Source organism: Aquarana catesbeiana, linkage group LG05 (assembly GCF_042186555.1).
Source record: "Aquarana catesbeiana isolate 2022-GZ linkage group LG05, ASM4218655v1, whole genome shotgun sequence".
Taxonomy (NCBI): Eukaryota; Metazoa; Chordata; class Amphibia; order Anura; family Ranidae; genus Aquarana; species Aquarana catesbeiana.
The window spans coordinates 59,605,751-59,633,530 of NC_133328.1; the positions used below are offsets into that span (position 1 = coordinate 59,605,751).

Genomic DNA, 27,780 nt, shown 5'->3' on the forward strand with positions numbered 1-27,780 from the left:
TCTTAAGGCAGAAGATAGTGGACATAGGGAGAAGAACCGGAAAGAGGAGAAGAAGTCGGAAGAGATGCCGGAGCTTCGTAAATTACTTTAAACACCCCTGTGTGCTCCGTTTTATTTTTTACACTTTTTTTTTTTTTAGGTAAATGGGTAGGGGTACAATAAATCCCATACTCGTAGGGTGGGGGGCTGGGATCTGGGCCCCCCCCCCATGTTAAAAGGGGGCTTCCAGATTCCAATAAGCCCCACGCTCGCAGACCCTGACAACCAACGGCCAGGGTTGTTGGGAAGAGGCCCTTGTCCTCATCAACATGGGGACAAGGTGCTTTGGCGTGGGGGGGGGGCGCAGGGCCCCCCTGCCCCAAAGCACCCACCCCCCTGTTGAGGGCATGTGGCCTGGTATGGTTCAGGGGGGGGGGGGGGGTGCTCGCTTGTCCCCACCCCCTTTTCTGACCTGCCGGGCTGTGTGCTCAGATAAGGGTTTGGTATGGACATTTTTCGGCATGGGGGTTTCCCTTAAAAACCATACCATACCAAAGGCATGCTCTTGGAGGTGGAACCCATGCAGTTTTTATTTTTTTTAATTTGGCATGGAGTTCCCCATAACATTAATACCAGACACAGTTCCTGGTATTGTCGGGGATCAAAGTCGGATCCCTGTTCATTGATGTCGAACTTCAAGTCGCAGGGCAAAGTCGGATCCAAAGTGGTACGACTGTCGTGTCACACCAGTGTGAACCCGGCCTAAGAACAAATAGCATGATTCATGGGGGGGAGGGGACTAAACTTTGGAATAAGGCTAGGTTCAAACTCATGCAGTCACAAGAATGTGTGTAAATCTGAAGCAGACACGTGGGAGTGCCATTAAGTTGCAGGCGCTCATTTGCGGGCACAGGAAACCGCGTGGTATAAAAGCACCATGCAATTTACTTGCGGCTGCGATTCTAAAAAAGGACCTTTCTGCTGCGTTTCCTGCAGGTACAGAGGCCCAATGATTAAAAGGCTGCCGTGTCTGCGCAAACACGAGCCGCATCACTCGCTATAATGTGAACCTAAAAGTGTGTTATGATACACTAACTGCTTTATGGCTCCTAAATTGGACTGACCGAGTTCTGAATTGATTCCCCCTTATTAACCAATAGGCAGTTCATCTGACAGTAGTAAATGAGTCGGGTAATCAGTTTAAATGTTGACAGGATTCCGGAAAAGGAAAACTTTAGAAAGGGGCCGGTATGTTTTCCTGTGACATGTTGCTGCTCTCAGTATGTCATGGGATTACCTAAGCAGACAACCGGCTTTCCTCTCCCAGAAAAAAAAAAAAAAAAAAAAAAAAACCACACATCTTTCTGAAAGTTCCAGTAGCTTCTCACCCACAGGGAATAACATTACAGTCACAGAAAAATGATCGGTTGCTATAATAATCCAGATTTGTTTCAATAACCTCCGCCCTCACTGACCTCGCCCTGACACGTCCTTCCATCTACTGCAAGGCACGCAGGGAGATATTAACACATGCCGGATCACATCTGCATGCTAAATACTCGTCACACCCTGTCACCAGGCTCCCTGCCATTTCATATCTTTGCATCAGAAGATTGAGCAAACACACTTGATTTTTTCACACTATTCAACCAGCAAGGTAAAATCCAGGCAAAAAAAAAAACAAAAAACACACACTCAAGAGGTAAGAGACAAAACAGAACACAAAAATGCAAACACAAAAGAATACTGTTCACTGCACTATTTATTGTAGCAGCAATCTCTGCCAGAAACAAACTCCACCTGCTGCTTTTCTTTACTTCATTCTTCACAAAACTTTTTCAACCAAACAGAAAATTTGCATGCATTACACAAGAATTTTATCCAGTTTATGTATAGATCTGCACAGGAAATTTACTTCCCTCTGGAAAACGCACTCTAAAATGCAGCACAATATATTCTAAAGTGCATATTAGGCACATATGTTTAAAGTGTTTGTTAACCCCAAAAAAAAAAAATAAAAAATAATTGGGATTCTAGTCCCTTAAAGCAGATTACACAGCATAGCGCTTGTGCCATGTAATCTGTCCATCCCTCTCTAAACTGTAAAGAAAAAAAAAAAAAAAAAAACACTCCTAAACCTACCACTTCCTGTATGGCTTCTCTATACAGACCACGATAACCAGGGCAGCTCCGCCCTGATCACCGTGGTCAAAGTGCCTCCCTCTGTGATAGGCTGACTGCTTTCCTCTCTCCCACCCTCACCCCCTCCTTCCTCCCCTTCAGTGACCCCCTGTCTCCGGCCTGGCCCCGCCTCCCACCATTTTAAAATAAAAAAATAAAATTGTCACTGCCAGCCTCTCAATTAAAGGCCGGCATAGCACACAGTATGTTTTATTTAAAAATAAGTGCCATAAATACTAAATATCAGCTGTGTTCAGGCCAGTCACATGACTCGCAGCCTCTTTCCAGCTCTTCTGCGGAGAAGACGAACGGCCACGTGATCTTCCTCTGACGTCACAGGGAGGTCACGGCCCCTCCCTCAGAAGACATCAGAGCTGGAAAGCAGCTGTGAGTGAGGAGACCGGCCTGAAGACAGCTGATATTTAGTATTGTTTTTAAATAAAACAAACACACACAGTGTGCTATGCCAGCCTCTAATAGAGAGGCTGGCATAGACTTGTATATATGTCCTAACAAACACTTTAAGTGCAGAAGTGTATGCAGGACTAAAAGGAAGCCTGAAGGCTAAACGAGAAAATCAATCGATTCCCTCATCCATGCCAACAGGGTAGATGGAGGAAATTCCACTATCAGCCATTGTATTCAGGCAGCCATGGCACCAGCAGCCACCTGAACAGTGGCCATCTGAACGACTTTTTTTAGAAACCCCTGACTCGTAGAGGTGGTAAAACATAGCTTACACTAGATGCAAACATATTGTGTGATCAGGGCCTGTACAGACAGGTGTGAACACAAGCCCACGGTGACAGTTCAGCAGCTGAAGCATAGGTAGCCATTGGACACAATGTACTCACTACATTCCTGGCTTGAAAGACCCCAAAAGGATATTTTAGATCTGATGAAAATTATTCCACCAGGAGTTGGTGGCAAAATAGAATTAGGGCTAATGAGTGTACACAATGGAAATGTTCATGCACTCAAAGGGGTAGGGTGCTTGTATTAAGAATGTCTGGAACATAAAAACTTGTGTCTTCTTTTAATACGGCCAATGGCTACAACTAGGAGAACCCAAGTACTAGAAAGTCAGTGCAAATTAAAGCTGAACTCCAGGCAAACCACTAAGTACAAAATCTGAAATGCATACGTCAACTATTTTACCTGCCGCACAGGATGAGTAATTCTGTTTAGCCAATCTTGTGACCCTGACACCCCTGCGAGGCCAACATTCTCCACCGCTGGTTGTTTTTTTTTTTTTTTTTTTTTTTTTCGGACCTGCAAAGGAAAGGCAGAATGTGCTAGTTGGCATCACATACTAGCACATTATGTGAAACTTACCTGAAAACGAAGTCTTGCAATCGCTGGAGGCAGTGTCCATATTCACCGGTCTTCCTTCTGGGTCCGCGGACTTCGGCTGTGTGACAGGCTGGAGCCACGATGACGTACCTCCCACGCATGCACGAGGGAGCCGTCATTCACAGCACAGGCATCTGAATGAATGGCACGGGTGGCTGTTCCTTCAGAGCGCATGTGCCGATTACGTCATCGGCTGCATGTAATGTAAATATCTCCTAAAACAGCGCACGAATAGGAGATATTTACAGTACCTATAGGCAAGCCTAACTATAGGCTTACCTATAGGTATAAATTATGACTGAGTTTACTTCCTCTTTAAGCATTGCAGGTTAAGCAAGTACCACCCATCCTCCACTTGTGCCATTCATAAGATCACACAAAATGCAGCTAGGAGAATTGCCCCTTAAACTGGCCACACATGGATCGAAATTCGTCTCACTTAGCAGGAATCATATGGCCGATCCATGTATAGCAATTCCCACTGATGAGACAGGAAGAGAAGGGAAATCTCCCCAGAGTGACAAAGAGCAAAAAATAAACTGGTAAGGGGTGGAATTCTTCCCTCACCTATCCAAAATTGGCTTTACATTTGCTTTAGCATACACCAAAAAGTGAAAGACCAGTTTTGGCTGAGCCTTTAATCATCTTGGACAGTGACATTAAAAGCAGGAGATTAGACACCAGCTCCTAGTTTTAGTCACTCTGGTTATTTGCCCAGCCCTACACAATGGTGTTCTCTGGAAGCATCTAGATGCAAATAGCAGAACTGCAGAGATTAGTGGTTATCAATGACAGCAAAAACAGTCAACAGAAAACAATCAACAGCAGAAACGCTCAATAGTAACGTACTGCACATGTACAATGACATCCCTGACATCTGTAAGACGCCGTATGGAGGACCTGGAACATACATTATGGAGATATAAGAACTGACAGACTCTGGAAGAACACAGCCCTGAGCTCCGGGTCACTCGGGATTTCACAGTACACTGGATAGGAAATCTATGGATAGACAGGCTGGAATCCAATCAGACTGATCATTGTGGGGCACGTGGGGGATTCTTCAATATAGCGGTCAAGTTGCAAAAAGCAAGAGGCTCCAAAGGAAGAGTCAGGACCTGTGTTGGGTATTAGGCCTGCGATGAGGGCAACAGTTTGACACTTGAAGAGGTTTCTGAGATCATTCAGAATTCACCGACAGGTGCATATGGCCAAAAGTTGACCGGCTTCAATTGGGTTTTTTCAATTGGAGAAAGACAAACTTCACCTTGCGCCAGAGGGCCTTTCAACTTGACAAAATCCATCCATAAGTAAATTATCAGCTTTTCATGGACCAATACTTTAGGCCTCATGCACACAGTCTACAGCCTCCTGTGAAGCGATACATGGTGTGGAGTGATTTTCAGAGGTGGTTTGTGGGTGTTCAGAAGGGAAAAAAAATGCCGCCCCCCCACCCCCACCCCCCAATACCTGTTTTTTCTCTATTCCCAAGGGGGATTTTGCATTGCAATATGGCACCGCAACCTAATGCCAATCGGTTGTCACACAGGCAAGAGAGTGGCCCACTGACTCCAACTGGCAAGCGGTACCACCTGCCAAACTTGACATGCCCAGTTACATGTGCCACAAAGTATGGCACCCGCAGCAATGTGTACAGACCAGAGCGGCTGTCTTTTTTTTTTTTTTTTTTTTAGGTGGGTGTTCAGGAGGCTTTACAAAAGGCAGATAAAGCTCCCTTGTTGCCCATGTGAAGCAATGTTTAGATGTTGGCCAACCCCTTGAAGCAGGTCAAGACTTCGTTTTTTGTATGCACAAGCATGCTCAATAGCGAAGCAAAAAAATTAAAATAAAAACAAACAAACAATGGATTATAGAGGTGTGATACCTACAAGTATCACAGGGCTAACAATACACAGTCACAGCTGTTCAGTTTTATGCAGAGCCTCATATAACCTAATAAGAAAAATTGTCTAATACTTACCCACTAGAAGTTTCATACTCATTGCAGCTGCAGGTACCCAAACATAGCCTCCGTACCCAGAGGACACATGAGCTCTGGCATAACCCCCTGATGGCAGCTGTGCTTTCATTAAGATGAATAAAGGGAGTTCATAGTTGCTGGTGAGTATTAGACAGGTTTGCCTATTAGATTAGGTGATAAATCAGCAGGTGGTAGAAAATACTTGTGTTTAGACGAGGGTTTAGGTCTGCTTGAATGGATAGACTGCAATCCATTTAAAGTAAACCTTATCTAAAAGATCACATAGGAGCCCTCACTGCTGACCTCCTTCTGACAATCCCACTTCCATGGATGGTATTTTGATCCAGAGGGTTTATGAATTGGAGTCTGTGACCTGGAACAAGTATCCCGTTTTGGAAAGCCAGACATCGTTCTTATAGACTTTTTGGTTATTAACTCAAAGTAATGAAACAAACGGATCAGGATGACAAGCCAGGCAACCAGCATTTATGAATGAGAAGTCAAATGATGGTCTTTATATATTTCTAAGAGAAGGTTTTCTTTTTCGTATCTTACACTAAAAACAAACAAAAAATGTCATATTGCAGCTTACCAGTCCATAGATGTGATGGCTGCATTCCATTCTTTTTAGACTTTTTTTACCTACTAATCCTTCAAACAACATACTTCCTGCCCTTGGATAGATACATTAACTCCACCATTGTATCTACAAAGGGTGCCATGGTTGTCACCCAAGCTTGACTACAAACATGTCTGTCTGTTCATCTCCATTACATTATTATCATCATAGACGATGTGTATAGCACCAACATTTTACATAGCACTTTACAATATAAAGGGAGACAGTATCATTACAATCCAATTTAGGAAAAGAGGGTAAAAGCCTAGTACAACAGAAACCGGCCAACATTCGGCACATGCGTATGGCAGCCAGTCCGGCAGAAGCCGGCTGAACACAAAAAGGTCTACTGAATGGCCAAGGGCTTAAAGCGCTGACCAGAGTGTTCTGGGGGGAGGGGGGGGGGGCAGCCCCCCTGTCAGAACACAATAGTTTAGCAGGGGAGATCGCTGTACTAACATTGGATTGTCAGTACAGCGTCTCCGACCTGAGCGGTCAAGTTTTTTTTTTTCCCCCCATTCACCCACTGGGTTTGAACGAAAAAAAGACTAATGGTGTGTGCTAGGCTTTAGAAGGGCTCTGTTTGTGAGAGCTTACAGTTTAATAGGGGACAGAAGTTTATGATGGGGGACTATCCCCCCCACTGTCACCAAATGAAGGGGAACTATCCTCCCACTAAAAGGATATAAAATATTACCGCGCTACCAGAAAGAAAAAAAAAGTAAGGTCTAACTGCTGCAAACACCGAAAATGGTCAATCCTAAGCCACAAGAAAGATATACAAAGTGAATGGTGCTGCGCTGTTAGTGCGAGGTGCAACTGCGATAAGAAAAATATAATCAAATGCACTATGGCAAAGAGAATATCATGGAAACACAAAGAAATGTATTAAATTGTAAACCGTTGATAAAGTGCTAAGTGCCTAAATTGACAAAAGAATTGTAACGAAGAAGTCCAAGCTATATATTCATAAATAAAACAATTGTCCTTGATCGATATATAATGATAGGAAAGAAAGTGAATGAAAGTGCTGAATTCCCTCTAACGTTTTGTGCAAAATATGAAATCAGTAAATAAAGTGACTTTTCCTCTTCAGTGCACCTCAGTTCAGGGTGGCCCCTCACCGTACAGCTGTAAGGTAATAGCGTATGCAGATAACAGTAGGGGTCCTGGACAGTGTAATAGATCACACCGTACTTCTTATGCACAGCGTAAAGCATAAACCATCTAGGGGCCCCTTTTTCTCCTGATGGATAGTTCTCACTGCAGTAGTGTATAAAAAAAAAAATTAAAAAAAAGGGAACTTCCTTGGTGCCAATGAGCAGCATGGATGTCCCTCCCACGCTTGTCCGTATGGTATATAAAAGGAAAAAAGGGGTTTCAGATAGTATATTATATAGATAATGCTTTATTCATAAAACACCTGTAGCACTCACATAAAAGCAAAGGCAAGAGCTAGCTCGCACACCGAAGTCACTTCCGGTGCCTGTCTGTCCCAACGTGTAGCGTCACGCCCACGTGACTTCATCAGGGGTCCCCCCACAATGGGGGACTATTCCTCCCACTAACGATGGGGGACTATGTTACCAACGCCAGGACATTTTCTACTCCTACTAGTGTGGCCCCCTCTAAATTCTGAATGATAATAAACTGCCCCTTTGTTTAGAAAGTTTGGAGAAGCCCTGCTTTAGGGCAGTTTGTATGCCATTAAAGTCACACAGCAAGACACATTTAGAGAGCATTACTATGCACCACATGTACAAAAGCAAAACAAACAAAAAAAAAATGCACTTTTTATGGACATCCTTGGACCAGCGTCTATTAGACCTATGACTCCATGCATGATTGCTTGATGATCCCTGACACTTCAGCAAAGTCCGGAGGCATTTTCCCCCTCTATTTCCCTTCTCGCCCTTTTCCCTCCCACCCACTTGGTTTATGCACACCAAACTCTAGGTCAGGTTCTTGAAATTATTCCTTACTCCACCTCTCCACCTGATGTAGCCATATTTCAATGTCACTTGTGCTTGCTCTCAATAAAAAGTATTTAAAAAAAAAAAAAAAAAAAAAAGGCACTTTAAAAAACGCAGATGTAGGGATGTAAAGGAGCCCTAAATATCCGCCAGTCATCACAATGCCTACCTTTCTAAAGTCAACAGATGAACTTTAAACATCCCCCAGTCTGCATCTTATCTTAAGTCCAGCTACAATTCTCAGATCTTCAAAATCTGTGAATAAAAGGGTGTTTGCACAGCTCACTGCTCCAAGGCACAGTAATGTTTAATCTCTTAAAATATGTCAGTCATCTGTAAAATTTCTAGTAAGATATGCTCCAACTAAAGTGCACACACGGTGAAGTGCTTACACCGCCTGGGGCACTAATTCCGCAAATAATAATATTAATCTCCTCCACCCAATTGTCGCTGCAAATAAATAAGGGGAAACACACAACCGCAAACATGGACACAGCAACCAGCTGCTCGCAACACACACCCTCATTATAGGCCACTTTAAGCTTCAGAAAAATCTTACAGCATAATCGAGCATGCTAATTCTGTCCAGCGGATAATTGGTATTCGGCATAGGAAAAGGAGACACCTGCCACCAGGCAGATACAATGACGGGCAACAAAAACAAAAGGTTTGGTCTCGTGTGTCAAACACATTGGAAAGAAAACATGTCCAATTTCGTTCACAGCGACCTGATCCTGCCCGTCATCGGTAAAAAGGGGTGATCCCGGCTGGTTACTATGGGTGAGACAAGACACGGGACACTAGGCCTCATATGATCCAGCTTCAGGCATCAGAACTCATCTTGTTGGTCTTAGCAACCAGATTCCTCATTTATTTTTTACCATTGTGTTAAAAATATGGCAGGGGAAAAAAAAAAAAAAAAAAAATCATGGGTTGTCATGGCAACTAAAACAGGTTTAATTTAGCCAGTTTTGAACGGAGGAACAAGAGAGGGATTCGTAAAATCTACAGAACAGAAAATAGTCGGTTACTCAGCAACCGCTCCAGATGATGGTTTTTCCAGCAACCTAAAAATGAACAACACTGGGACTCATTCAGTAATGTGTCTTCTTCATGTACATTCTCACTTCTGAAATTAAAAACACAATTTTTTTTATGCTATTGGGGCAAGCGGTCAAAATTTATGAATTTTAAAAAGGCTCAAAAAAAAAAAAAAAAAAAAAAAAAAAAATTAAAAAAAAAAAAAAAAAAAGTTACATTCCATATAGGTGCCAGTTCACATCACAATTACAGCTTCCGGATGCATTTCTGCATGTGCGTTTTGAATGCGTTCCAGTGTGTAATTTCCACCTCTTTTTTTACTTCATCTCAATTAAGGACATATGTATTCCGTTGCACTTTTGGATGCGTTACATGCAAAAAATGTGCGTTTTTGATGCAGAAAAGAAACGCACTGGACTGCATGTGGTAGGGGAGGGGAGAACTTCAGCTACAAGGAAGACAACACGGGATTCCAGTAGGTTTTTATTTTATCATACTCGGGCAATTAATAGAATTTAGCTTGGCTTTTAGCTGGACATGCAAAAGGCAATTTTCAAATTCTATTGTTTGTCAAAATCTCAATGCAAACACATAAAAAAATAAATAAAAAAACCCACACATCATGTTATCAACCCTAATCAAAATTGCCCGATCGATCTGGTGGAAAAATCGGATTGCTCTTTATGACCTCAAGTTCCATCTTCAATGCAATCTTTTAAAAGAACGGAATTTAAGTGGTCAATTTATTGCCCAGTTTCAACTTCACAATTTACTGAATTCTGGTGTACAATCAAACATGTTCAGAAGGTGGTAGACTGCTTAGTTAATGTTGAGTACTTGCTCTTATATATGAAATTCCCAGTGGCTAGAAAGAAGTTAAAATTGAAAATGGCTGTATATATTGGCCAGCATCATATTATACACATGGCACTTTTTCTGCCAACTATGGATTAAAAGCAGAGTACAAACTATTGGGGTATTTTTTTTTAAATTGTCGGTCTTATTTTGTTTATAGTGCAAAAAATAGAAAACACAGGAGCTGATCAAATACCACCAAAAGAAAGCTCCATTTGTGGGGGGGGGGGGGGGGGGGGGAGAAGACATAAATATAAATTTATGAAAGGTCCATAAAGACATGGATGAGAGAGTTTGGGGTGGAGGAACCTGACTGGCCTACACAGAGTCCTGACCTCAACCCAATAGAACACCTTTGGGATAAATTAGAGCAGAGACTGCGAGCCAGGCCTTCTCATCCAACATCAGTGCCTGACCTCACAAATGCACTTCTGGAAGAATGGTCAAACATTCCCATAGACACACTCATAAACCTTGTGGACAGCCTTCCCAGAAGAGTTGAAGCTGTTATACATGCAAAGGGTGGGTCAACCAAATATTGAACACTACGGGCTAAGACTGGGATGCCATGAAAGTTTGTGTGCAGGTAAAGGCAGGTGTCCCAATACTTTTGATAATATAGTGTATCATATATACACACACTAATGGTTGTCACTGCACACAAATCAGGGATAAAAAAAAAAAAAAAAAAAAAGGGGGGGGGGGGGGTGGGCGGGTGCACAGCAAAAAAAAAAAAAAATAGCAGCACTCACGGGTCTTGAAGGTGAATGCACGATAGCGGTTTAATTCAACGTTTCTATGAGGCACATCCTGAGGAAGAATAGCTTGTGCCTCATTGAATTAAACTGCTATCGTGTGTTCACCTTTCAAGACCTGTGAGTGCTGCTCTCTTTTTTGGAGTATGTGTATGTAAAAATGATAAATATTTTAATTACAGCTGCAAGTCTTTTTGGGGATGTCTCTACCATCTAGAGAGTAAAATATTTGCCCATTCTTATTTGCATAATAGCTCAAGCTCCGTCAGATTGGATGGAGAGCGTCTGAAAAGCAATTTTAGAGTCTTGCCCCAGATTATCATTTGGATTTAGGTCTGGACTTTCACTGGGCCATTCTAACACATAAATATGCTTTGATCTAAACCATTCCATTGTAGCTCTGGCTGTATGTTTAGGGTCCTTATCCTGTTGGAAGGTGAACCTCTGTCAAGTATTTTGCAGACTCAAACAGGTTTTATTGTCCTGTATTTAGGTCCATCCATCTTCCCATCAACTCTGACCAGCTTCCCTGTCCCTGATGAAGAAAAGCATCCCCACAAAATAATGCTGCCACCACCATGTTTCACGGTGGGGATGGTGCGTTCAAGGTCATGTGCAGTGTTCGTTTTCTACCACACATAGCTTTTTGCTTTTAGCCCAAAAAGTTCAATTTTGGTCTCATCTGACCAGAGCACCTTCTTCCACATGTTTGCTGTGTCCCCAACATGGCTTCTCGCAAACTGCAAATGGGACTTCTTATGGCTTTCTTTCAACAATGACTTTCTTCTTGCCACTATTCCATAAAGGGCAGATTTGTGGAGTGCCTGACTAATGCCCCGTACACACGGTCGGACATTGATCGGACATTCCAACAACAAAATCCAAGGATTTTTTCCGACGGATGTTGGCTCAAACTTGTCTTGCATACACACGGTCACACAAAGTTGTCGGAAAATCCGATCGTTCTAAACACGGTGACGTAAAACATGTACGTCAGGACTATAAACTGGGCAGTGGCCAATAGCTTTTATCTCTTTATTTATTCTGAGCATGCGTGGCACTTTGTGCGTCCGATTTGTGTACACACGATCGGAATTTCCGACAACGGATTTTGTTGTCGGAAAATTTTATAGCAAGCTCTCAAACTTTGTGTGTCGGAAATTCCGATGGAAAATGTGTGATGGAGCCCACACACGGTCGGAATTTCTGACAACAAGGTCCTATCACACATTTTCCGTCGGAAAATCCGCAAGTGTGTACGGGGCATAATAGTTGTCCTGTGGACAGATTCTCCCACCTGAGCTGTGGATCTCTGCAGCTCCTCCAGAGTTACCATGGGCCTCTTGGCTGCTTCTCTGATTAATGTTCTCCTTGCCCGGTCTGTCAGTTTAGGTGGACGGCCATGTCTTGGTAGGTTTGCAGTTGTTCCATACTCTTTCCATTTTCGGATGATGGATTGAACAATGCTCCCTGAGATGTTCAAAGCTTGGGATATTTTTTTTATAACCTAACCCTGCTTTAACCTTCTCCACAACGTTATCCGTGACCTGTCTGCTGTGTTCCTTGGCCTTCACGATGTTGGTTGTTCACTAAGGTTCTCTAACAAACCTCTGAGGGCTTCACAGAACAGCTGTATTTATACTGAGATTAAATTACACACAGGTGGACTCTGTTTACTAAATTAGGTGACTTCTGAAGGCAATTGGTTCCACTGACTTTAGTTAGGGGTATCAGAGTATAAGGGGGCTTAATACCAAGCCACGCCACACTTTTCAGATGTTTATTTGTAAAAAAAAAATTTGGAAAACCATTTATCATTTCCCTTCTACTTCACAATTATGTACCACTTTGTGTTGGTCTATCACATAAAATCCCAATACAATACATTTATGTTTTTGGTTGTAATATGACAAAATGTGGAAACTTTCAAGGGGTATGAATACTTTTTCAAGGCACTGCATGCATATACACACACACACAGCAAATCCAACTACTGCATAGCACTGTTCTCAGCTTCCTCCTCAGTCCAGCTACAACAGTCATCTTGGAGCATAATGACATTATGCCCATTTCCTATGAGCCAAACTTATCATTTACACCGCCCCAGATGGTACATCCTCATGCAGGGTTGGCTGACAGTTCTCCAGGACTGAGCCAGGCTTACATACTGAGAGCACTGCTCAGTCCAGGAAGAATTCCAACCTGTCACTGTAGGATAAAAAAAGAGGAAGCTCGCACAAACAAAAGTTAAAAACTAGCATTTTTTATATACAGCAAAAAGGTCATATTTGCAACATTCCTTCAGCAAACAAAATTTCCATTCCGTCTGGATTCACATCAACTTTAAACTTGGTTTCCCGGGGCAACAAAAACATTCTTTAATAAATAAAAGGCCATTTACAATTGCTTCCCTTATTTCTCACAATCCACCTGCACACCCAACATAGCAGATGTGAGTTTCTTCTGCCATCCAGCATCTCTCTGTTATTTTTGGTCCGGAGCGCCAACCCGGAATAATCTTATATTTTACAGCATTTTCCATAGCAGCCTGCTTGAGGTGCATTAAACCCGACACACCCAATACTAGTGCCAGAGAGTGGAAACAAAATCATATGATGAGCGCAACAGAGTATTTTATACAGTGCAGGAAGGAAACCATCACACCAATACAAATATACATCCATTTCTTTCATTCAAAATGGACTTCACCACTTCCAGAGAAATAAAAAGGAGGGGGGGGGGGAGCCATGACAGATTACTATGTCAAGCATGAAGCATTTAACCTGCATTATAAACGATGGCGCCTGAGGCTGTTATGATCACAAATGATATTCAGCACAAAAGAGCAATAAAAGAGGAAAGAGGCCACACATGTTACCCTGAAGAGAAGGGTGTGTATGTGGATAGATAGATCGTTTTCTTTTTTTTATTGTTATTTTACCCATAAGATGTATAATAATGTATAGATAAGAATCCAAAAGGACAGGCAGTTGCAGCGCACTTCTGTATTTTATTTCAAATAGTGTTACAAAGTACCAGAAACAGTTTCAGGGCTTATGCAGTATACAGTTTCCAGTTTTACAGGCATTTGAGCTTATTTTTTCCCTGCCTCTAAACTCCACTCCATGTTAGTCTATGTCTCCATGCACACTATAGGCTTTTACAGTTTAGCCTTCGTTCACACTAATGAGCTGCAGGAAATACCACGATCCATGAAGGTTTCCCGCACTGCATCCAATCAACACTGAACTTGTGATCTGCGGCAGGTGTCAATGCAATCCTAACACCACCCCAAACTCAGGTCGCAAATGCAGTGCACTGTGAATTGAGCACAAAGGTGGTGCGGTTCCTGTGCGATTCACATGCCGTTCGTAGAGTAAACAGAGGCTTGGAGGCAGGGAAAAAACCACCAAAGTTATGTTCAGAAAGAGGAGCTTCTGAGAATTAAAAACAACGCTCAAAAGCACCTAAATGTACATAAATGTGCATTAAAACTAGGCATGCTTATGTGCATTTGCATGTCAGTACATCCTAGTGGCCAGAATAAATTAACATTCTGGCCAATAGAATGCATTAACGACAGATGTGAAAAAAAAAAAAAAAAAAAAAAATGCAAAACCATGGCTTTTTACCATGTTTTTTTGCTGCTAAACAGCTGTAGGAAAAAAGGTATCATGGAGAATACAGTGTGCATGTAGCCTCAAGCAAAACATGCTCATTCTCAAGCCATACTCCAGACTGTTGCTATTACTTTGTATATCTATATGAGATAAGGACAGAAGAGTGCTGCAACTGCCTGCCTTTGGAGAATATACACATATATATGTATATACACACACACACACACACACACACACCATGGCTCAACAAATCGCAGGCGCCAGGTCACCATGGCGACCAAAAATTGCATCCTAACAGAGAAAAGATATATCAAGGATATGTCTGTGCTCAAATCCCATTAGCTTGTACATGTATTTAAATTATCGGGTGCTAAAGGGGTGTGACCACACATTAACACTACAAATTCTGGATGGACCCACTGCTACACCCTTTTCCCTTTGGAGAGATTGTATAGCAGTGTGCAGAGGGTCCAGCCAGAATTTGTAGTGTTAATATGTGGTCACACCCATTTAGCACCTGCTAGTTTAAATACAGTGGAACCTTGGTTAACGAGCACTTTAAAAGACGAGAAACGTTTTATTTTTTAAATCCTGACTCGGTTTACAAGTGTTGTCTCTCAAAATGAGCAGAATTCAAGCTAATGGGGTGTGCAGTACCTCATTTGGCCAGAGGTGCGGGGGCGCAGGTGACAAGCGGAGTGGTTCGGAAATACTCAGTTTCCGAGGGTTTCCGAGTTCAGCAGAGCTGTCCCCGAGTATTTCCGAGGCTTTCCGTCGCCCCCCCCCCCCTCTTGCCGCATGCGGTATTGCATGCAATAGAAGTCAATGCGGAACGAATTATCTTCGAACCATTGACTCCTATAGGGAAACTCGCTTTGATATGCAAGTGCTTTGGATTACAAGCACTCTCCTGGAATGGATTAGGCTCGTAATCCAAGGTTCCACTGTACATGTACAACCTATTGGGATTCGAGCACAGGTATAACTTTCCTCTGTTGTAACACAGATCAGTGACAAGATCTGAAGTTAGTAGCTCTCCCCCACCTTGGGTCTATATGCCCCATGTTGGCATGGTGTCGCACCGTAGCATTTGCAGTAGCAAGGTAGTGTAGGACTGGCCAGAGGAGGGATTACTTTGGCACAGTTGGCCATCTTAAACATGTATTGCAATTTATGTGAACTAAATATCCCTGTTTTTCATTGCATAGTTTGCTGGAAAGGGTGCAGCAATGTGCAGAGGGTCCATCCACAATTTGTAGAAATTGCATCCTGGGACCTGGGCTTTTGTCAAACGTCTACATACAACTCCCACTTGCCGACTGCACTATAGCCGAAAGACAACTACAGTGCGGTCATCCAGTTCTGGGAGGGCGTCTATTGAGTGCAGCTCATCAGTGCTGCCGCACCAGCGCCCAGTTAAGAAAAATTACTTATTTGCAACATTTTATAATTTAAAAAAAAAAAAAAAAAAACACTTCTTTTACAATTTCAGTATTTTGTTTTAGCAAATAGTAAAAATAACCCAGTGGTGATTAAAGCGGGGGTTCACCCACACCGCCAAAAAAAAAAAAAAAAATATTAAAAGCCAGCAGCTACAAATACTGCAGCTGCTGACTTTTAATACATGGCCACTTACCTGTCCCAGGGTCCAGCGATGTCGGCAGGGGATGCTGAGAACCCGCTCGGTTCTCGGCAGCTGCTGCCGCCATCCTAGGTGAGGGAATCAGGAAGTGAAGCGTTGCGGCTTCACTTCCCGGTTCCCTACTGCGCATGTGCGAGTCATGCTGCGCGTCCCAAGTGGTCCCCGCACTCTCCTGGGAGCTGTGTGTTCCCAGCAGACAGCGCGGTGGGGACGGGAAGTGGCGTAGACAGGTATCTGCACCCCCCTCCCCCCTGAAAGGTGCCAAATGTGACACCGGAGGGGGGGAGGGTTCCGAAAAGCGGAAGTTCCATTTTGTGTGGAACTCCGCTTTAAATACCACCAAAAGAAAGCTCTATTTATGTGAAAAGGAAATGATAAAAAATTACATATATGTACAGCGCTGCATGACCGCGCAATTGTCAAATAGACAGCTCTGAAAGCTGAAAAATTGGCCTGGTCAGGAAGGGGGTGAAAGTGCCCAGTAGGCAAGTGGTAAAAAGTAAGAAAAACCTCCTAGCTTTTTTAAGCTGGCTCCAAAGCAAAATTTGTCAAGACCTGCATACACACAGATAGATCTATATCAAGGGTCTCAAACTGGAGGCCCTGCAGCCATTGCAAAACTACAAGTCCCATCATGCCTCTGCCTGTAGGAGTCATGCTTGTAACTGTCAGCATTGCAATGCCTCATGGGACTTGTAGTCTCGCAACAGCTGAAGGGCCGCCAGTTTGAGACCCCTGATCTACACATACACACTCAGTATAGGAAAAAAAAAAAAATTATATATATATATATATATATATATATATATATATATATATATATATATATATATATATATATACACACACACAATGTATATGTAAAGTGCTGCGTAAATTGACGGCGCTATATAAGTACCTGAAATAAAAATTATATAATATATATATATATATATATATATATATATATATATATATATATATATATATAATATTTTAATAAAAACTAAAAAAAATGTACATGTAAACAAACACTGCATTGTTTTATATTTTTAGGTTTCCGTTTTGTTTTTAACCTATACACATTTAAATACACACACATAAAACAACCGATATTTGCATAGGACAAGTCAGCACAGATCTCTCGATGACAGCTGGCAATGTAAAAGGTAAAGAGTTCTTCTATACATTCACAGCACAGAAATACCAAAACTCCTGACTTTGACAGCTCACCCCATAGTAATTCATACAATTTCCAAGTCCATTCAACATCTGCTTACTACACCCGTGTCAAAGAAAGTAGAGAACAAAGGTGCCAGAATTTACTGTGTTACAAGGTGACATTTGTTTGTACACTGAGATCAATGTAAACAATCCTCAGCACACAGATGTATACAAGTCATCAGCACACGGTTTATAGGAGGAGAGCACCGTGAGATTTTCAGAATCCGGATGTTGATAAATAAGTTTAGACGGACGAATTAACCTCAACGTCAATCACACCAGCAATTCCAAATATTGCCGTGTATGACTACTGCCAAGTAGAATACTAATAAAAGTGGCTCAAAGAGCAAAGCTTACGTGTACAAAAAGTGTCTTTAGCCCATAGCAACCGACTGGCATTCATATCACCGCATTCAGACCAGTACAAAGAGGACTTTGGATTGGTTGGTATGGTCTACGTCTCTTTGCACGCAGTCACTGCTAGTATTTTAACTTTGTACAACTGCTTCTAAATAAAATTACTATCAAGGATTTTGCTTCCCCCCCCCCCCCCCCCCCCCAAGAGGTTCTGCAGCAGCCAACATAGCCGTGGATTGGCCTGAATACAAAGTGTCTAAAGTATGCTGCTGTTGACTTTTGCAGTGCTGGCCTGGCTGGGCACATTAGTCTACATGTATTGGCTATCCAGGCATAAAGAGAATTGAAAAGGGGTGGAGTCAGGAGTTTTCGGGGAGGGAGGTGGGGGGTGGAAGAGACAATGTGGGTTAGGTTGGCTCAGACTCCTGGCAGAGAGGCCGCACAGGGGACAGTCTGCCTTCCTTCTATCAGTTTATCACAAACCAAACACTGACGACTAAACAGCACTCCCCGAGAAGCCAATCAGCTCAAAGCGTTCAGCAGTATCCTGCAGCCGGACCAATGAAAAATTATGCCAGAAACATTTCGCTACAAATCTACAAGGTGTGTCATTTTGTATTGGATGTCAGGGGATCCAGAAAAAGCCCAAAATATTACCCATCCTGCCCCACTGTGATTGAACAGGCTTGTTATGACCCGTACACACGATCCGAATATCATACAAAAACGGTCGTCCAAGAAGGAATCGTACAATTTTCGAATAGTGCGTACACTACTTTCGACATCCGATCACGACCGTTCATCCGATAATATTCGATCGGACATGCATGAAAATTTTCCTCGTACGATTCCCGATTGTACGATTTTTGTTTAGTCAGTATAGTTGTCCGAAAATACAATACAAATACATTACAACACATGACGTCACTTCGGATTTTTTTTTCTGTCGTACGAGAATTTGTGACTTTATCTACCTATTCAATTTCTACTTGCGACTATTAAGCGAAAACAGTCGTACGATATTCGGATCGTGTGTACGGGCCATTAAAATCTGAATACACAGGAGGTGGAGGTTTACCAATACTGGAGCACATACAATCTAGTGCAGCTGTGCACAGTAACCAATCAGCTTCTAGATTTTTATTGCCAAAGCTTATTTGAACAAGCTGATTGGTTGCCATGCCTAGCTGCACCAGATTCTGTGTGCTCCAGTAATATTTCCCAGAATGTTCAAACTCTGCTTCTTTCCCAAGTGAAATGAAGGCACAGCTGTGTCTATGGAATGCTGAAAGCAGTTAGACCTCATTCACACCAGTGTACTGGTCCATATGAAGGGGCCATCTTCACCCACGCAGGATGCAGAGGTGCTCTGTGCAGGTAGCCCATAAATCAGAGACAGGTGGCTGGCTGTATGGATCCCGGAGCATACATCTATGCAGGTCCGACGCATGGATCCTGGAGCGTACAATGCATGGATCCCGGAGCGTACATCTAGGCGGGTCCGACGCACGGATCCCGGAGCGTACATCTAGGCGGGTCCGACGCACGGATCCCGGAGCGTACATCTATGAGGGTCCAATGCATGGATCCCGGAGCATACATCTATGAGGGTCCAATGCATGGATCCCGGAGCGTACATCTAGGCGGGTCCGACGCACAGATCCCAGAGCGTACATCTAGGCGGGTCCGACGCACAGATCCCGGAGCGTACATCTATGAGGGTCTGACGCACAGATCCCAGAGCATACATCTAGGCGGGTCCGACGCACGGATCCCGGAGCGTACATCTATGAGGGTCTGACGCACAGATCCCAGAGCGTACATCTAGGCGGGTCCGACGCACAGATCCCGGAGCGTACATCTATGAGGGTCTGACGCACAGATCCCAGAGCGTACATCTAGGCGGGTCCGACGCACGGATCCCGGAGCGTACATCTAGGCGGGTCCGACGCACAGATCCCGGAGCGTACATCTATGAAGGTCCGACGCACAGATCCCGGAGCGTACATCTATGAGGGTCTGACGCACAGATCCCAGAGCATACATCTAGGCGGGTCCGACGCACGGATCCCGGAGCATACATCTAGGTGGGTCCGACGCACAGATCCCGAAGCGTACATCTAGGGGGTCTGACGTAGAGGTCGACCGATATATCGGCCGGCCGATATATCGGCCGATATTTGGCTTTTTTTACTTAATCGGCATCGGCCGATTGTGCTGATAAAAAAAGCCGATTATAACTTCAGCGGGACTTGCAAATGACTTCTGTAATAGAAGTCAATTGCAAGCTGTTTGAAGTTTGTTTTCTCTCCTCCTCTGGGCAGCCTGCCAAATCTGATAAGAAGATACATTTGTATCTCTTCGGGTTCTTTTTATCAATAGACTGAACTCCGTGGAGAAGTTTTCAGTTTAACCATTTAAAGACTAAATCTTTTTTGACATTTGTTGCTTACAAGTAAAAATCCTGTATTTTCTGCTAGAAAATCACTTAGAACCCCCAAACATTATATATATTTTTTTTAGCAGAGACCCTAGGGAATAAAATAGCGGTTGTTGCAATATTTTATGTCACACGGTATTTGCGCAGCGGTCTTTCAAACGCAATTTTTTTTTTAAAAATACACTAATTTAAAAAAAAAAATAAATAAAACAGTAAAGTTAGCCCATTTTTTTTTTTCGTCCAAAAGTTTTGATTACCTGTTTTTGTGTATTTAATATTTAAGATATAGTTTTTTTTTAATCTAAATTCTACATACAAGTGAACTGATTGGAGGTTTGTTTTGTTCAATAAATGTTTAAATGTAAAAAATTTTCTGTATCACTTATTACTTAAGGCTGCTTTCACACTGGAGCGGGCATGCGTTGACGGTAAAACGCTGTTAGTTTTAGCGGCGCTTTACCGTCATTTTAGCGGCGCTATTCGGCTGTTAGCGGGGCGCTTATAACCCAGCTAGCGGCCGAGGAAGGGGTTAAATGCGCCCCTGAAGTGCTGCTGCCAAAACGTTATGCAGGTGCTTCGGCAGCGGTGCGCATTCATTTTAATGGGCAGGAGTGGTGGAGCAGCGGTATACACCGCTCCAAAGATGCCGCTTGCAGGACTTTTTTTTTACATCCTGCCAGCGCATCGCCTCAGTGTGAAAGCACTCGGGATCTCACACTGAGACTGGAGGGGAGCCGTTTTACTGGCACTTTACAGGTGCTATTTTTAGCCTAAAAAAATGCCCCAGTGTGAAAGGGGTCTAACTGTTAGATTTTATGAGATGAAGGGGGAAAAAGAAAAAAAAAAAAAAATCGGCCTAATATATCGGCCCAAAAAAATCGGCATCATATATCGGCCATCGGCCACCGCGATTTCTAAATATCGGCATCGGCATCGGCCAGAGAAAAACCCATATCGGTCGACCTCTAGTCTGACGCATGGATCCCGGAGTGTACATCTAGGGGGTCCGACGCACAGATCATTACATCAGATCCACACTCCAGGATGCACATGGAGATCCCTGCAACTATCCAGCGGTCAATGATTTGAACAGACTGCCTGCATGGAACACCTCTGTATCCCAGGTAGAGGAAGATGGCCCCTTCGTACAGATAAGTACACCAATGTGAATGAGGCCTTAAACTATCTAAACCCAAGGAAAAATAAATAAAAACAAAAATTAGCATTATGCAGTCGAGTCTTTATACTTCCTGTCCTGAGTGCCAACATTCACTGTATGCTATCTTTGACAGAGCGGTGTTGTCACACCCTGGGCCGATCTGGACTGCAAAAACCTTCCCATAACATAGGGGGAAGGGTTTTGTAGTTCACGGCTGGGAACAACATTTCTCATTTCAGTACACAGGATGTGGCAAGGACCCTGGATTTCTGGCAGGGTCAACTAGTATTTTTGGGTACCAGATAAAAGAAAACTAATGCAACCACCACATCTAAAGACTGGTAAGCTGAAGCCTATATAATTAGTTTCTGGGTTTAGACACTTTCATCTGAACTTCTCAGCTGCTTTTGTAACAGAGATGGTCTCCTATGATTGCTGGAATCAGGAGAGGATTGGCTCTACTTGATGATCTTGACTGAGTGTCTCGGGACTGAAGCATTTACTTTGAAAAAAAAAGTGTGCAAAGCAGGCCAATCACCTGAATACTTCAACTAGGAATAATGGAATGTAACTTTGGGAATATATTGTTGGTTTTTAGAACTGGGGCCATGACTAAGATGGACTGCCGGAGGCATTCGCATTGTGCCGCTAGAGGCCGGCACAAGTGGAACCAATACCAAAGCATTTGCCAAGAATGTTGTCATTATTTAAAAATGAAAGTCGGAGGGTCAGATTGTGGAATGGACAAAGGGCAGCTCGGCAAAATGTAACTTTTGGGAGATGAGTAATAACTAACCTGTGTAAATGATTGCAGGATTCCCAGGGAATGACTCTCCTGGCAGTGTCCATCACAGTCATCATCAAAAGTAACCTGGCTGCATTCATCACTAAAGCTCCTTTCACACTTGTGAGATGACAAAGTTGTGCGGCTTACATTGCGACTTTAAAGTACAACTTTGAAAAGACTTTTGGCGTGACTTTGATCCAACTCTACATTCCCTGAACCAAAGTCACATCAAAAGTCGGACCGAAATAGTGCAGGAAACTTTTCTTGAGTCGTAGAGACTTCAGAAGTATCAGTAGGAATGGTTCTCATAGACATACATTGAATTTCACATGTTTTGTGACTTGGGGTCTCACAAGTCGGTTCCCAAGTCACAGAAATGTGAAAGGAGCCCTAGGGTTCATTCACACGGAGCGATCTGTCACGTGTTTCCAGAAGAGCAGCAACAAGATTTCTGTTTTATCCTATGGAGCTCTGGTGACATCTGAGCAACGTGCTGTCACTTGTCCCGCCAAAGTAGTACAGGTGCTTCTTTGAGAGGGGAGATGGGGCATTTTTAGCCATATAGACTTTAATGGGAGTGCCTGAAAAACACAGAGTACATGGATGCTTTACACCCAACAGCCACATCCTCCTCTTGACATAGGACAGTACGGCATAGTTCCTGCCACCGACAATTCATCCTTAACCACTTCAATACCGGGCACTTTCACCCCTTCTTGCCCAGGACAATTTTCAGCTTTCAGCACTGTCGCATTTTGAATGACAATTGCGCGGTCATACAACACTGTACCCCAACTAAATTTTTATCATTTTCTTCTCACAAATAGAGCTTTCTTTTGTTGGTATTTGATCACCTCAGCGGTTTTTATTTTTTGGTAAACAAACCAAAAAAGACAGTCATTTTTGAAAAAAAAAAAAAAAAGAAACGTTTTTCTTCGTTTGTTATAAAATTTAGTTTTCTCCTTCACTAACAGGCACTGATGAGTCGGCACCGATAAGGTGGCACTGATATGTAGAATTGATGGGCACTGACAGGCGGCATTGATTGGCAGCACCGATTGGGCAGGTACTGACAGGTCAATCGGCTCTCCCTGTCAGCGCGAACTGAGGAATACCGTTTACCGGCACTTCCTGGTTCGCGATGATCAGCTGTGATTGGTCACAGTTGATCACGTAGTAAGAAGCCTCTGTCAGAGGCTTCTCATCACGATCGGAGATGTGACGTGTCAGACTGACACGTCGCAGTCACGATCACGCGCCGGCATGTTATCCTGCTGGACGTCATATGACACCCAGTCAGGATAACAAAACCACTTATCGGCCGTCATTCTGTTATAGGCCGGGCGGGAAGTGGTTAAGGCCGCTTTCACACTGAGGCAATTTATAGGCGCTATAGCGCTAAAAATAGTGCCTGTAAAGCTCCTCTCCTCTCACTCCAGTGGGAAAGCCCGCGTTCTTTCACACTGGAGCGGCGCACTGGTAGGACGCCAAAAAAAGTCCTGCAAGCCGCATCTTTGAGGCGCTGTAGGAGCGGTGTATACACCACTCCTACAGCGCCCCCACTCCAAAGTGCCAGCAAAGTGCCACTGCTTTGCGGGCGCATTTAACCCTTTTCTGGCCGTTAGCGGGGGTTACAAGTGCCCTGCTAGTGGCCAAAAAGGGACGCAAAAAGACGGTAAAACGCCACACTAAAAATAGTGCCGCTTTGCCGCCAACACGCCCCCTAAGGGCACCTAATTTTGCCACAACACACCTGGCTCAAGGCTAAAATTTGGCCCCCGAGCTTCTCTGCTGCAACAGATGTGAACAGGCCGCCCTCTGCGCAACACGCGGAAAACACCTGTAAATTGTTCAAAGAACCTGAGAGCAGAAACACGTGTTCCCACGATGTCAGCAGACTTAACTCGGGTAACACACTATGAGGAAAATCACAAAAATTCCATATGAGGAATAATCGTTCTTTTCTTATAGAAAACTTCTGACATCAGATTCAGACTTACTAAAATAAAATTTCCTAAAGAGACAAATTCCAAATTTGTACGAAATGTCATACAATTACATCCTCTGTTTTGACTTGCTGTGCAACATCAAGGAAAACCAGACGATCGTTTGCCCGATTTTCTTATAGTGAGTAGCAGCCTTTAGACTCACCATACATGCTGCAATCCGCCCATACAATCAACCTTAGATCGATCAAATCTATGTACTATGAGGACCTACCCCACCTAGCCAATCCACTTGTATCCAATCAAGCAGCTCCATGCATTAAGCTGGATGTACACCATTTGGAAAGAAAATTCATACAAAAATTCTCAGCACTTCTGATCATCATTCAAAAGTAAATTTTTTTTTTTTATTTTCCATGCCGCCCCTTGGAAATTTCTCGTCACTGAGGTCGAAAAACGAACATCGATGTGACCTCACTCACCATCAGAAAATCATACAAAATGCTTTTACAACAAGAAAAGTTGAATGGAATTCTGCTAGTGTACACCCCAGTTGTTGGTAGCTCTAAAGGAGATTGTACAATCAAAAATTGTACAGTATGTGGCCAGCTTTGGGATCACCAAACAATCTCAGTACAATCGACCTTAGATCTGTCAAATCTTTGTAATATGAGGACCTACCTAAACTATCCCACCAATGCGTATAACAGTCAGGCAGCTCATAGCTGTTGGTGTATCTTAGGCTCCATTCACACCTAAGGCATCCCCATACATGGGTCAGTTTTTTCGTTCAAAAACTGGGTCAAACAAAAAAAAAAAAAAAAAAAAAAAAAAAAGGGGGGGGGGGGGTTGAGGGGGGTTAGGATCCGATTCCCTTATCCACACATTTGATGTGGAAATCTCCTGAAAGACTTCCCCACCGTCACAACACACTGATCAGAGCTGCTGCCTATACAAAATCGATCGATAGACAAACTTCTGTACAACTTGGGTGCCCCATACACGGATTTAAATTTGGACGGTCCCTGCTGAACTGGCCAAGTATGGGTTATGCACGGCCGGCTTAAGTTTACAGCAATTGTGTGCAGAAATGCCGCAAAACAAGCACCGTGCTTGTGGTGACATTTTCTTAACCCCCTCCCATCCCTTTAAGGACCCGTTCACAACACATGCAGTGCTTTTTTTTATTTTTCCTGCATCAAAACTGCATGGTAAGTTGGTTATATGGGTTCCAATGGCATAGTTCACACCAGTGCATTTCACTTACAAAAAAACATAACATGCTGCTTTTTCCCTGCACAAAACCACGCGGGAACGCGGTAAAAAGCATCAAAAACATACCAGACACAAATACAGGCGATCCCCTAGATACAAACATCCGACTTACAAACGACAGGAGACAACATGAAGTGAGATGAAATCTACCCCTAGGAAGGGAAATTCACTCCTGTAAGAGTTATTATGGGGAAGAAAAAAAAAAAAAAAGAAGTGTCTCCACTGATGCTTTTATTACCAAAATTTTCTAAATCCAATTGTCATTGGGACAGAAAGTAAGGTGAAATCTTCTGAAGAGGAGCACAGACAGCAAAACAAACATTACAGGGGTGATAACCCTTCCCTATGTTATCCAAAAAGCTTAAAAATCATTTTTTTGGCTGGAGCTACACTTCACAAATGTACCTGTTCCCACTTACAGAACAGATTCAACTTAAGAACAAACCTACAGACCCGATCTGGTTTGTGACCCGGGGACCGACTGTACAATGTAAAAAATAAAGCATCTGGAACACATCAAAAAGACGTTCAAAGAAACACACAGAAACGCATCCGGATGGGTCTGGAGGAGGTTTTTGTGGTATGAAGGGGCACTAAGAGCTTCTAGATCCCAGGAAGTGGCATTTGGTTCCTGATTGGCTGGAAGGAGCGCGTCACCAGAACACCGAGGATCTCCAGAGCGAGTCCAAAGCTTTAGGCTCCATTCACACCTCGCCAGTTTTGTATCGTGGGCGGAATCAGCGCAAATCTGACCGCTATTCCAAATTGCGGTGGGGCGCTTTTGCGATGCCGTTACGTCTCAATAGCACCCCAATCGCCAGGCGATTTTGGCGGGATTCACGCACGGCAAAATCGCGGGTTGCGTCTTGCCCAAAAGAAGTTTCGGCACCTTTTTGGGGCGACACGCGTCCTGCAATTTTGTTTGCCTGATTGAGGTGCCATTGGGAAGTCATGGCATCACAACGTGTCCCGTGTTTGGCAATCGCGGCGATTCCGCCCACCCTTCAAATCACCTAGGTGTGAATGTGGCCTTATTCAGCGATCACATCGTTGCAGCGTTTCGGAGCCATGCCGGCCCCTTCATCAGTCGTGTAAAGCTGTGATTGGCTGTCACTTGAATGTAAAGTTCCCGGATCGCAATATGCATCAGAAGCTTCCCAGCCCCCGCAGGTGACTGTGCTGGGGGGGCCGCAGGGCACAGAGAAGTGCTCACATAGGGCCGCATATATATGATTATCGGTGGGAAGAGGTTACTGGTACCCCAAACATGGCGAAAATTCTGCCGCAATTGTCCCGTCTCGGGGGCCCCAAAATTTAGTAATCCAGCTTCTTTGGCATGAAAATCCCGCACAGGGGCCAGGCCGCCATAACCCCAACACACCGAAAAACAGATATAGTGCAAACAGGTGTTCCCACTACACAAAGTGTGAACAGGGCCTGAGGCTGGGATCACACGGGAGCCAATGAAAACGTCGCATGTGATCCGCACCGCATTCTTCTGTACATCACATGCGATGTCTGTGCACATTGCACACATACACTTTGTACGGCTGAAATCGCATTCACACCAAAAGGGCGCAATCCCCCCCCCAATCACATGCGTGTTCACACCATCGCAATGTGATTCTGACACTTGCACTGCATTTTGCAATGTTGTTCAGATAACCACCAATCCCATGGACGCCGTGCGATGCGGGAAACCCGCAGGATTCGCCACGTTTCATTGTATCAGATTGTACTGTGTGTGGGGAAGACAGATGTGGACTATTCACAGCACAACACATAAATGGATCAGGCTCCCTGTGATTGGTCCTCTCTGCCAGCACTTTGCCGAGCGCGGCGTCCGTCCCTCCCGGAACATTCCGTACACACAGGTGCATTCCACAGACACAACATTCCCTTCATCACCCTGGATGGTTACCATGGATACTTCATGAGCCTGTGCCAGCACCCCCCTCCCCTCCAGGCCACCTGTAGAAGTACAGCTCTCATCACCCCCCTCTGGCGGCCAGGCGCGGTACTCCCCCCGGCAGGTAGTAGTGGTGTAATCCAGGGACAGCTCCCCTCTCACCTCGCCAGTCGGGCTGCTGGGCGGCTGCCTCTTCCTCTTGCCGTCCCCCTCAGGTGGAGCAGTCCGGCGGCTCGCCATGATTCCCTGCTGTGCCGATTACAAAGGAGAAGCGGAGGAGTCCACATTGGTGGAGGGGAGCGGCGGGGACATGTGTGGTGGGGCGGAGGAGGACGTTCTCTCTCTCTCACCGGGACTCGGTGGTGCCGCCGCTGCTCAGGAGGAGAAGGATCTGCGGAGCCGCACACGGAGCACACATCGCGCGTCCCTCGCTCCCCCGTGCACTGACTCTCACTGCCACAGGCGTTCGGCGAACGGGAGGGGGCGTGCCGGCGCTGCTCCAATCACCGAGCGATTTCGAGGACAACCGGACCGCCCATTGGTCTAACCCTCTCAGCGCTGGACTGTAGAGTGGGGGGGGGGGGGGCGTGGTTTTCTTATTGCTCTTGTTATTCTAGCAGCTCAAAAGACGAGGAGGAGGGGGGGGGGCGTGGTGAGAGGTGACGCCTATAAAAGCATGGAGCGCTCCGCTGGCGGGCGGGAGAC

The 27,780-nt window shown here is 44.2% G+C and overlaps 1 protein-coding gene across 1 annotated transcript in view; it reads right to left on the reverse strand.

The window, feature by feature from the left end:
* Positions 1-27,578, reverse strand: part of ARHGAP21 (Rho GTPase activating protein 21) — a 266,892-nt gene extending 239,314 nt beyond the window's left edge. Inside the window, exon 1 of the mRNA XM_073629777.1 lies at positions 27,238-27,578. Within this exon, the coding sequence (XP_073485878.1) occupies positions 27,238-27,315 (78 nt within the window). The 5' untranslated portion in view covers positions 27,316-27,578. The remainder of the gene's footprint in view (positions 1-27,237) is intronic.
* Between the last annotated feature and the right edge of the window lie 202 nt (positions 27,579-27,780).